We start from the raw sequence: 13,271 nt of genomic DNA on the forward strand, positions 1-13,271 counted from the left end.
AAATACTGAAAATAAGGTAAAAAGGGTTCAAGAACTCTGGGAGTCAAAGCTTGTATTGTCTTTATATAGTTATGATTTTGTGTGTGTGTGTGTGTGTGGCCCTGGGTTTTCCTAGTCTTCTGCATTATGTTAGGTAGGTTATGGAGGGCTCTAAATAGTGAGGTCAGGACTGAAATCCATTGATAAATAACACTGAGAATGCCTGTAAGATGATGATCCTTTTGACCTGTCAGGCCTGACCTTTGAAGATTCTTGGACTGTTTCAGTTGTTTTCAATGAAAATTAGTGGCAGCTTGGAAAAGTCATTTATTCTTTTCCAGCTCCAGTGTTTGAAAAGTAGGTGTGAACACGTTTGTGAAGTACTCCAGATTTAGAGCTGGGAAGTGTTAGACAAGCTATTGTGACTCTTAATGTTGCTTAGGGTATCAGGCGGTGGCTTACATTACTTTTTTTTCTTTTTTTGTAGTCCGACTATTTTGTAATCAGTATAGTGTTATCAACGTATGTTAAAACCATTAAATGTAATCTTAAATCTGCTGTAGAAAAATGTGTTAATATCAGCCCATTTCAAGTAAGTTAAGATATTTTGATGGTAGCTTGCCCAGAATTGAAAGCTTCCCATGTTCTAATGCCATAGGAAATTATTTTCACAACCACTTGAATTGGTACTGTACTTTTTGTTTAAAGTTCAATATGCCAAAAAGCTATATTACTGAATGTGAGGATAGACTTTGCAGCTGATGTATGATTCAGAAACAACTATGACCATAATGTAGGTTTACTTTCCATTATGGGGTTGTTGGTAAATCTAGATATGTTTTAGAAGTGAGTCTTTGTACCCAGGCCTGTCCTTATCATGCAGTGCATTAGTCATACTAGGATGCAGGGCTTTAGAATTTGTAGGTCACCACTTAAAAGGGAAGCAGAGTGCAACAATAACAAAGTAGGACAAGCCTAGTGACCACTACTGCTGAGTATCTGCGACTTATTTGAATATATAACATGGGGATGATTACTTCACACTAGACATGAAGGCATTTCATATCCTGAAAATGTACTTCTACAGAGTAGTATGGATTAAATTGATATTATTTTCATATGTCTAAAAAATAACAGTAGAGACTGGGCTTTTGAATATGATTCAATGAGGTATAAGGTTGAACTAGCTAACCTGCAGCAAGTCCCCGACTGAATTAGGCATATAGTTGCTATGCGAGTTATATAACATGTATTATACTTATATGTGTATATACCTACGTATTTATGTAGATATGTAAAAATTGAGAAATGAATTTGGTCCATAGAACTAAAGTAAAGGGAGGTGAGATGATAGAAAGCTTTGAGGGAATGGAGGAGACTGGATATAACATGCATAAAATAAAATCAAAATGACTGAAGTTCATTCTTCTTTCATTCTCATATCTCTTAAACTGTCCATAACATATTTGGCTGAAGAGGTAGGTCACAAAGAAAATACATTCTCAGGTTGAAGAATATGAGTAGCTAACAGAAGAGAGACTTTTTTTTTTTTTTTTTTTTTTTTTTTAAATCCAAAAAGCCCATATAAAAGACCAGTTCTTGAAAATTGATGAGGTAGCAAGCAAGTTGGTCAGGGTAGTGACTTACTTAGACAGAAGATGCTACCTACAATGCTGATATCCATAGAAATGTCATGGTAATTCCTGGAAACCTTAATGTGGGATAATGTTCTTGAAGGAGTGTGAGTCAATCAGCTGTTGCTTTCTCAGTTGTTAAAATTTGCTGTTACCCAATCAAAATTCAGTTTGACTTCAGCAGTTTTCAGGTCAGTGCTAATGTTCTCTGTGTGTGTACGTCATCTTGGACTTACAGACAGCTTAGTTCAAGTGCTGTTGAAACCATGTGACTCCCTGAGACATGCCTGTTTTGTGTTTTTTTTTTTTTTTTGGTGGTTTGCTTGTTTGTTTGTTTTTCCCTAGCAATGCCTGAATGCATCACAGGTATTTCTGTTGGTTAAGACACTACAATTAAGAGTCCTCAAATAAATTAAAATTAACTATTTACCAACTTGCTGCTAATTGAATAGCATAGCAGCGTGGGAACCAAAACTCAGTTACATGGGATCCAGGATTTCACTCTGAGCTTATCAAGTAAAAATCGTGTACCTACCATGTGGGGAAGAGTCCCTAGAGAAATGAGAAGCAGTCTAGAAAAAATACAGTTGTCACTACTCTAACAAATATAGTTTAGATGGGAATGTTGGTAAAAGGCAATTTAGAAGCAAGGAGTATATGCTAGTAAGCAGTATGCATAGACCCAGTCAAACTGAAGAGGTTTTCAGAAGAGCAAGATAAACATTTCAAACTGAGAACTGCCATTATCCTGATGCAGTCCAGACACTTAAAAAAAAAAAAAAAAAAAAAAAAAAAAATCCATTAAGCATATTAAGCATCACTTTTAAGTTAAGTCTTATAAGTATATGTCCATGAAAACAGGATATCACAGGTGCTAGGGACATAGCATCACTGCTCTTCCAGCAGCCTGGATGTGCATTACCAGGCTGCAAAAAAAACATTAGTGTTAAGCAACAATATTCATAGCTGTTCAGCAAAAGTAACCTAGTTATATGAAATGAAGTCTAGTTCACTTGAAATACATGTTACTTCATTTCATATTCACAGTGTCAAGCAGAAAATGCCTAGGGGCACTAATCCATAGCCCAGCAAAGCTATTACTGTTTTATACAAAGTTAGACTTGAATGTCACATCCAAAGTGACTGGTCCTATACTGTTCTTACTGACCAACAAGCTTGGCAAACTAAAGGATCTGTCATTTTCCCTAGTCCCTACATACCTGCTAGTGTGAAGTATCAATTTGCTGTAAGTACTTAACTCTCGTTGAACTTTTAAGCATGTACATAAAATCCCATTGCTTGCGCTTAACCTGGATGAATGTATTGCTTGTTTGTATTAGGATGATGACTAAATGTCTCCAGATGAGATTCAAGACCCTCTGTATGGTGATTTACACAAATAGATAATCGCTTTGGTATGGCTAGTTATCTCTTACAACCGAAGCAGACATACAAAGAGAGGGGAACAGATGTAGCTTGTAGTGCTGCTGCTAAGATTGTCAACACTTTCCATAATAGGACCAGTTAGACTGGCTGACTTAAACTTTAATCTGAATTCAGCCTCAGGCTGTTTATTGTAATGGGGTCGGGGAGGTGGAGGGGGGGGGGGGGAGAGGAGGAGTCACTTGGAAGCCATTTCTGAAAAATTATAGTAAATAAATTTACAAATAAATATATTTTTCCATATTCAGGAGTTTGGTGAGCAGCTATTATGTCTGCAAGTGTATTTAAAAAAAAAAAAAAAAGTTTTCTTTGCTGCTGGTTACTAACAAAACATTCAGTAGCTCCATTTAAAGTAAATGGTAGAGGGGAATTTAGGTCCACAAGTGCAGACCCACTCTTTAGATGACCCAGGTAAGTGATGTGGTTAGACCTTCACAGTGCAGACAGGCAAAGGGAGATAATAACAGCTGCATGGACAGCCTGAATCGTGGTATCTCTAATTAGTGCTTGACTTGCAACTGGGTGTTGTTTTAATGCAAAGGAAGAGTGCTGGTTTGCATCTTTAAAAGCTATGAAAACAGACTTCAGGAGCACCACAATCTTCCACATGCATCATCAGAGGACTGGGATCTTTAAATGGCGGAGGCCTGCATCATAAATCTAAAGTTGGTAAATATTCATTTACACAATTAATTTACTTTATAAGGAGACCTGACACTGTGACTTTCAAGTTTCATGTTTGTTTTAATTTTGAACAGATTATTAGGTGAGGATTAGTTAAATGTGAAGACATAAATGGGGGAAAAGTGTGTTGTTAATCTTTGTTTTATTAATAACAGATTTAAGCTAAATCTGTGCAAGTGCAGTGTTTCACAAACCAAGCCAAAATGCAGAGAGGAAGAATGAGAAAACAGATGCAGAATAGCATAGGCGGGTGTTTCTTTAAAACATTTGGAGTTTTTTGTACTACCTTTAAGTAGTGAGGGTGCAGGAAGAGTCTTAAAGTAGCTTGAACTGAAGAGTGAATTAACAGTAGAGGAAATTAAAAGTTCTCCTTACATGAAATCAGTGTTCAGCCTTGTCAAAGACTGCAATTTAAAAGAAGGAAATTACATGGCAAACTTGAAAGTAAAATGTATTAAATCTCAAAAATTAGTTATTAGAAGCTTCTGTAGGAGAAATATGAAATGGCAGATAAGACACCCCCATCCCCCTGATAACTCACCATTAATAATTTGTAAGTTATTGGTGCAATGCCTGTGTTTTCTAATAATTGAGGATTTCAGGAACTTGATCCATTATCCTAGTTTTAATTCAAAGAAAATTAATTAAAATTTAAAAAGACCATACTGTTGATGTCAGATAAATATTATCTTCCAGGACACCAACTAATGTCCTTTGTCTGTAGAGAAGGTATTCTCTCAATTGCTAGGGTAAAAGAAATCATCAACAACAACAACAAAAAAAACATTACTGTAGTTGGACATAATTTATCCTCTTTTTGTAAAAGTTTGAAGGAGATGCCATTGGGGCTGTTAGGGAAGATAATCAGCTATAGCTGAAAGGCTGATTTTGTTGGAAATTACAGAATAGTTAACCACTAGGAAACAGTCTGGTGACCATGTATTCTCAGTTCATTAACAGTTCATGATGCAGAAGCTGAATATGAACCAGTGATTAATAGATTTTTCTGGAGGACAGTAGCAAAGTTAAGGATTTTGAGTATACAATTTGATTGAAAGCTAGCTTGCATTCTGTTTAATCCAGCAAGATGGAGATCCATCAGCAAGATGGATAGTCTCAAACAAAAAAAAACCTTCTTCCCGCAAATCATAGCCATTCAATTAACTGCCTGTATATCCAATTACCCTGTGATTTGGTTAGGATTGCAGAGCAAAAATCGTTCAGTCCTATGTCTGCATTCTTTAAGGAAAGGAAAATACATTATTCTTAATTCTGTCATAAACTCCGTCTGCAGTGGTGCTAGCTGAAATAATACATTCAAATCAATGAGGAAATGAATCTTTATTTAGGCTGTGTTTACTGGTACTGAATATCATTGTCCAAGTTGGTTTGTTATATATTTCAAATCAGGAGTGTAAGAAAGGTCAATGGTAAACTGAATCTTTAAGTGACATGAGACATGGCAGAAGAAATAAATGTGTGAACGAAGAGCAGACCTCACAGCCAGGCTGCCTGCATTACTGCTCCCGGAAGTGATTCATGGGAACTGGGACGGGTGTGGGAGTCGCTCTGCCTTCGCCAGGCTTTTTGTGCTAAGGCGCATTTGCAAAGTAGCTCAGGACAGGACGGTCAGTCTTAAGTGTGATGTTCCAGCTTTGTTTAATCTATAACTTAATAGAATAGATGCGTTTTTGTTGGCTTTTTCTTTTGTTTTGAGCAGTGGTGGTGGTGGTTTTGTTTGGTTTTTTTTCTTTTTTTCCTTGCTGCACACATTACATATTGCATTTAATTCACAGATTGTCCTAGGACTCCTGATACTCCAAATAGCGATCCTCGTTTTTCTACTAACAACAGATTGATGGCCTTAAAGAAGCAATTGGATATAGAACTGAAGGTAAAACAAGGAGCAGAAAATATGATACAGATGTACTCAAATGGCTCTTCAAAGGTAAGGCTTTGGAACGCTTAAGGAACATGAAAATAATTGTGGATTTTCATATTGCTGTGGTGTGAACATACAATGTATAAACTGTATGCAGTGTTGGTGTTTTAGGGTTGGTTTATTCTTTGTTGTTAAGTAGCACTGTAAAGTCAGCTACAAATTGTTACACTGTTTTTGTTGTCCTTTGATACCCACTCAGGATGCTTGTTAAATGTGGTTGTTTTTATCAATTTGTCCACATGCAGTTCAACTTAAGTAATAAATCCGGCTTACTAAATTTAGTACCTCTAGTAATCTTTGATCATGTGTGATTTACAAAGCAGCAAAGCTCAGTATGACATGGCATGGTGGCTGATGCTTTTTCTAGCTCAACTGAAAAACGATCCATTAATTTAAAGCTGTAATGTGCATGACAATTACATAAAAGGTGGCACTGCCAAATATGCTTCTGAAATGGATGTCTAGTTTTAGTTGGCAGTAAAAAGACTTGTACCAAAAATCCCTTGTAATAAGAAATGCATAATATTCAGATAGAGTTATTATAATCACCATTAGAACACAGATGCATAAAATACTTTGTTGAAATACACTTTCCCTCTCCCTTTTTTTTTTTTTTTTTTTTTTTTTATAACAGAAGAGGGTATTCTAGAAGTAGTATCTGATAGCATCAAACTGAAACTATGAGTTCTCCAAGGGGCGGGGAAGAATACAGGGAAGGGGCTTGCTAACTCCTAAATGGATCTGACTTGTTACACAGTCTGACCTAGGTAATAAAATTCATCAGACACTAAAAGAGTCCTTTAACTCCACTCTGAAAGACTAACCAAACATTTTAAATGGGGGCAGGAGGGAGAGACGTACTTTCTGAGTATGAGGGAGTCACGGTTCTCAAATGAGTAAAACTGTATATATGTTGAGGGGGTCCCTACTTACAGACCCTTCTGTCTTCATTAGTTACTCATTACCTTTTCTTTCCATTTACTTTTATTAGATCTTTAAAGAGATGAATTGCATCCTCAAACTAAGGGGGAAAAACAAACATAGGTATAGCAAATAATACATAGAGGCTTGGTTAGCTATTTCTGTCCAGAAGACAGCAAATACAATTGAGACATTTGAAGTTCTTAACTGGCAGGCCCAACACGTCGCTGAGTCAGTGAACATACTCAAAAGAAATCTTTAATTAGAAGAGCAGACATCTGTAAATTGTATTGCTACCAGCTGTTAATTGATACTAACCAAAAAGTATTGGCAAGGAACTTCATGTTTCTGGATGAATTTCTGCCAGGGACTGGCGGAGAGGCAGATGACCTGCCTGCTTGTACCTTTCAAAAACCACAGGCACTGCTGTGCTCACTCCCCGAAAAATCATTTTAGACTGGATGGATCATAAGTACCATCAAGTTCATTCTGTCCCAGCAGCACTTCTGAGCCAGCTGGTATGCTGGTAGCCTTAGCTGAAAGTGACCTGTCACCTACTAGCCTGGGGCAGGTGGAAGAAATAATCTGGAGTGCACCTTATGACTAATGGCCTGGGAATGCTGTCCTTGCACTGCAGTCCCCAGATCCTGGAAACCCTGGAGTCTGCATTCTCTGGGGCAGTATACTTAACATCAGGTACGCTTAAAAATAATAATCAGCTGATCCAGATGGATCAGAAGTCATACATGCATTATATCCCTAATAAGCCCTCAGTACGTAACCTTATAACATCCTGAAAAAACTTAACTAAACACTCAGGCTATAATATTAGACATCGTTAGCAAGCTTTGATCAGACTAGGTAGAAGAGATAAATTCTAGCTTGCTTTATGATTGAGGTATGTAATTAAAATTCTTGATTGAATCTGGTACTTGCAATTGGTAAATGTTTAACTTACCAATGTAACAGGCACTGTCAGTTCTTCTGTGCAAAGAAGATGCCTTGAAATATTTTTTTTTTTCAGGCCCCAACTGAAAGAGCTGCTAAGTATAACACATCCGTTCTGATGATGTGGATAGGATTTTCTTGTGTAGGGATATCTCTATAATCCTGAATTACCTCCATTTTACACATTGAAGTTGCCCCGAGCAAGCAAATCAATTTGAGTGACAGGATGTGGGAGGTGATCAAGTGCAGCAAGATGAAAAATAAGATAAAAATGAAAATGAAGACACAGGCAAGAAATGCTTAGAGTATGTGTGCATCGGAATGATGCACAAATAAGGCTTAAAACAGTATTCCAGAGTTCTTTCTAATCTGTTAGTTAGATCCTATACTCTGCTGTAGGCAGTGTTTATTTCAAAAGTTGATATTTGTATTTGAGAAGCCATTGCTTTAAGAAATTCAGTGTACTGATTAAATAATTGGATAGCTAATATGGAATCCTCAGCATAAGGACTCTAAAGGCCTAAATATGAAAGCTAGCAGAGTATTATTATGAAATATTGATTAATATTAAGACCTAAAAATGAGAGTTCTTATACAACCATATGCAGTGGTGCATAATTTCTTCCAGTGCAGTCAAAGCTTCTTCCCATGTATCTTGTGGTGGTGTATGTACCCTGCAGAACATAGGGTAGCTTAAAAATATCAGAGTGAGTAAAATACATCAGGTACAAGGTCATAGTGGAGCTCTGTGTAGTTAAATTGTGAGATGATTTCATATTTATAATTTTGAGATTGAAATTAAACTCAAGTGAATGAGTACAGTTACTTTTTTATGGATTCAGTCTAGCAAATGTGTTTGTTGGAAGAATTATTAGAAGAGTTCTCATCATCTTCACTGTACACTTGAGTCATCCTCCATAGCATAGAGGAGGTATTTTGCACTTAGTATCATGTTCTGTCTTTAGAATCAGCTTACAAAATATTCATCTACGCACGTGGCGTTTCTAGATCATGCCTTTTATTCAGCTTTAAACAGATACAGTCTCCATAGGAGTGGTTTGTAGTCTTTAATCAATCTGAAAATGCATCTGTCCTAACTTAATTTCCTCTAGTATCTTACTGTGGTTAGTTAAATTGGTCTGCTCTACCTCATGAACTACATAGACTTAGTTCCTATTCCCTAAGCATGTGGGTTTTAAAGCTTTTGATGGGTTTTGTTACATGAAGAGTTTACAGTTTTAACTTTTTTGTTTTAATAGGACCGAAAACTTCTTGCCACAGCTCAACAGATGCTCCAAGACAGCAAGACAAAAATAGAAGTTATAAGGATGCAGATTCTTCAGGCAGTTCAGACCAATGAATTGGCTTTTGATAATGGTGATGGAGTAGAGAAGAAATATTAATCTTGTTAATGTCAAATGCCACATAGATATGTACCCATATGCACACAGAGCTATGATAAATTTCTAGTGGGAAGGTTAGACAAAACTTGCATGAACCGAAAGTAATCAGAGACCAGGCATACCAGTGTTAGGATGCTAAATGCATCAGACTTAAAGCAAAATACCTTGAAGCTTAAGGACCAGAAAAACAATTTCTCTTCATCTTCTTTATACCTTACACAGTCCAATCTTGCTTTGTGGTCTTCATTCTTGCTCTATGTATGTCTTCTTTTGTCTTGACAATAACTAGCAATTTTATTTAAAGTTTATTTAAAGTTTTTATTTAATCTTTTCACTGTCCTAAAAATAATTTCTGACACAGGTATAAAGCCTGTCATACTTGAATAGGTTGACCTTGCTTCTACTAGTGGGAACACAGTTACAGGGAAACTTACTATCTTTATATTAGTATTTAGGCTTGACTGAGAAATAATCACCTTCTCAAAAAAAAATATTTTTCTAAAAAGATGTCTGATTTGAAACAGGTATACTGCATTCAAAAATAGTTTTAAAATTGCTTATCTTTATTTTAAAAAAGGCAAACAAAAACTAACCTTGAGCTATAATAGCATGAGCATACTAAAAGTTGTGGGCATATTGGTACATCTCTATGTTTAGAACTTCATTTGTATGCATCTCTGAGTACTGAAGTTGTATGATGATGCTTGTAATCAGGGCCTCAATGTGTCCTAGGTACTGAAATGCTTGTGTTTGTTTTGTTTTGTGGAGTTGGCTTTGTTTCGTTTGTTTTCACGCTTATGAGGCTTCTGGCCTTTGTAATACCCCATGTTAGTACATGGATTATGCATGTCATGTGTTCAAGAGGAAAACAAAAAATCCTCAAAATGTATAGCCCCCTTTTCAACACAGACTTGCAAGAAAATTAGCAGTATGAGCAGGACAAAGTGAGCATCTATGAAGCTGTATATTGTTGTATCTGTATTACGTGTTACAGGTAGGAAGGGCTTTCAAATGCCTGTTCTAAGAACAGTAGGAACACAAACAGTAAGAGATAAATCTTTTCTAACTCTGTTTTTGAATCTTAACACCATTAGAAGTGGATATTTAAGTTCTTAACCCAAACTGTTCTGATAAGGCATTGTATGAGACCTTACATCCTCCCTGCTTGCACAACCAGATAGCCTGAGATTTAGATGTATGTGTAAGTATACATATATCAGGAATATAAGTAGCTACAGAATAGTGTGAGAGAGAAATCCTCAGAACATGATTTGGAAATGTCTAAGTCTCAAAGCCTCTTTTTTGCCAGATGAGTGATGTAAGGGAGGTTTGGCTTTATACAAAGGCATTTGTCCCATAACTCCCCTAATGACATCTTCTATTTCTTGTATCTTCTAGCAATTATAGCCCTGCAAGGAGTAGTATCTGGTTTTTTGGACTGAGTCTTGATTACTTATTTATTTCTTCAAAATGCAGATGCTTAACATTTTACTGTTGCTTTTATGACATACTTTTACTTGATCTACCAAATCTGCATTATTTTCCCCTCTGTGTGCATGGGGGAGGGGTTAGTACATACAAATTAAACAAGGTCATGGTCTTCAATGAAGTCTGTTTCTATTTCTTTGCAGCAAAACCTGTAATAAGCCCTCTTGAACTCCGAATGGAAGAATTACGGCATCATTTTAGGATAGAGTATGCTGTAGCAGAAGGTGCAAAAAATGTGATGAAATTACTTGGATCTGGGAAGGTTACCGACAGAAAGGCACTTTCAGAAGTAATTTATGTCATTACAATTTCTGAAAATTTACTTTAAATGTTCTTTCAAGAAATGAAAAAAATATATATTTTAATTTTTGTATTTCAAAAAGGCACAAGCAAGATTTAATGAATCAAGTCAGAAGTTGGACCTCTTAAAGTATTCACTGGAACAGAGATTGAATGAACTTCCTAAAAACCATCCCAAAAGCAGTATAATTATCGAGGAACTTTCATTGGTCTCTTCGCCCACATTAAGTCCCCGTCAAAGTGTAATATCTACTCAGAATCAATACAGTACACTGTCCAAGCCAGCAGCTTTAACAGGTATGATTTATGGAGTTCTTTGTTTTTGTTAGAGGATTTAGAAGAAGTCTTTAGTACTAACTTTGATGTCTTTCTGGATATTCTTCATTGTTCTTTTTCTAGACTAAGGCATTTAGAATTTTCAAGCATCTATGAACCAAAAAATGCAGAAAAGTTTCCTAGATTTATTTGTTGACTGTTTTATGATCCTGTTGGAAAAAAGTGAAGTTCTGCCCTTAAGTTAGGTCACTAGGGAATAATATTAAATAGTGTTGACCTTTTTTTTTTTTTTTTTTTTTTTTTTTTTTAATCTTTAGATTATCAAGGACTTTAAAAGGTGAATAAGTATCATTATCCCCATTTTACAGGTGGGGAAGCTGCCGCAAAAGGGTTAAATGACTAGTCCGTGGTCATACACCTAGTATGGCAGAGCTAGAAATAAGTACCATATGTCCTTCTACTCCCTATTTTACCCCCTGGACCATACTGGCTTCCTAGAAGGTGATTTATGCTACTAGAAACTTAGGATCTCCCTCTTTGGTTTATAAATATAACTAACAAAAGTGCACAGAGCTATCAACCTGCCTGGTTTAGGGATAGATTTAATTTACTGCAAGGGAACATATTTACAAGATGTAACACAATTTTTCATAGTTGGGTTCACCTGGAATTGTTGTCCTTCATTAGAAGTAAACGATTTTAAAAGATGAGACATAATTTAACAAAATTTTTAAATATTTACCTTCTGATGTTCTTAAAGAAAAGCAATACTTCGGACCTCTTTGAGAGTATGTTGGTTTACGAAATTTATTTAATAAGTGTTCACATAGGAATCGCTTGTACCAGTAGTGTTCGTTTTGTTTTGTGTCCTAAAAAGTTGTATATGCAACTCTTACACCAACTGCCAACAGAGAAAGTTTGCTAAAATCTCTAATTTAAATGTTAATTCTCTTTACATGTGTATAACTGACATCAAAATTTAGTTCTGAAGTAAGGTTATATTTTAAAAGAAAAGAGGAACTCTTCTGCCAAGCTGCAACAATAATACAATGGAGGAAGTCTACCTGTCTTATATTTTGGTTCAGTAAGATGAGTAACAGAGGGTAAAAAATATCAGAACCTCCGACAAGAGCCCTTGTGAAGATGCAGAGTGGGGAAATTTCATCTAACAAAAAAAAAAAAATCCCCTCAGATGATCAGTAACCATGGGCAGGCACAAAGTATCATGCCTGTGTTTTAAAACAGCTTTTTTTTTTTTTTGTCTTTTCTTGTAATACATAATCATAGTAACAAATAATTCCTCTTGAAAGTGGATCAACTGATACATATTAGGATATATATTAGCACTTTCTAATAGGAACTATCAGAACAGAGCTATATGCTTGTAAAGTTCTTAATGGTTTCACTTTCCTATTAGCTAGACAAAGAGCCTTTGTATTGAACTGGATTTAAATGAAGAGTGTCTTGGTATTTTGTGTCTAACATATTGTGAAGAATAGATCAATGCTACTGTCATACTTCTTAAAATGCACTAACAGGACTTTCTGATACGTATCCACTCCTTTTACAAGATTACAACCTTTCTGTTTATTAAATTCTTAGGAAAATAAGCAGAGATTTGGAATGAAGTTTTCTTTTGCTTTTTATCCTGTTTTGAGAGCCAATAGAATCTCTTTTGCTATGTCTTTTATTATGTCCTCATAGCATAATATTTAGAGCTGTCACTTACGATTGTTAGTTCCTTACAAGATTGGATTTCTTCTTGAACTGGTTTATCAGTGTCTGTTCTGTGCGCTTTAGTGTTGCCAGGCCATTTGTAGGTCAGGCCCGACTTAAGTTTCTGTTACAAAAGATTACTTCTAGGTTTTGCAGTTACGTACATCTAGCACAGGAGCTGCATTACCCTAGTAGCTGTGTTTCTGGATGACTATATGATTTTGAACTGACTAATTTCACCATTTTTGATAATCAGTTTTATTCCTGTTAGTCGTGTCATAGTTGTACAGATAATGTCTTTTCATGATGAGGTAAGCCTACCATTCTTGAAACCATCTGTTATGTTCAGATCCTTCTGTACTGCTGGAGGAAGCTCTTTCAAATTAAAACTGAGGCTCTATACCTCATCTGTTTGAAAAAGTTGAAGAGTAGCTTCCTGTCTCAGCTTTTATAAAGCCAGATTCAGTCATGTTAGAACAATTCAATTACGTACTAACTCCTGTTAGACTTCAGCATCAAGCAAGCAAATTTGATTTA

General features: G+C 35.9%; 1 protein-coding gene across 2 annotated transcripts in view; it reads left to right on the forward strand.

Moving 5' to 3' along the window:
- PKN2 (protein kinase N2) overlaps positions 1-13,271 on the forward strand; it is a 54,341-nt gene that overhangs the window by 27,084 nt on the left and 13,986 nt on the right. For both annotated transcript variants that reach the window (XM_032192204.1, XM_032192205.1), the window contains exons 3-6: positions 5,537-5,688; positions 8,811-8,928; positions 10,586-10,731; positions 10,826-11,039. In XM_032192204.1, coding sequence (XP_032048095.1) covers positions 5,537-5,688; positions 8,811-8,928; positions 10,586-10,731; positions 10,826-11,039 — 630 coding nt within the window. The remainder of the gene's footprint in view (positions 1-5,536; positions 5,689-8,810; positions 8,929-10,585; positions 10,732-10,825; positions 11,040-13,271) is intronic.

This window comes from Aythya fuligula, chromosome 8 (genome assembly GCF_009819795.1).
Source record: "Aythya fuligula isolate bAytFul2 chromosome 8, bAytFul2.pri, whole genome shotgun sequence".
Taxonomy (NCBI): domain Eukaryota; kingdom Metazoa; phylum Chordata; class Aves; order Anseriformes; family Anatidae; genus Aythya; species Aythya fuligula.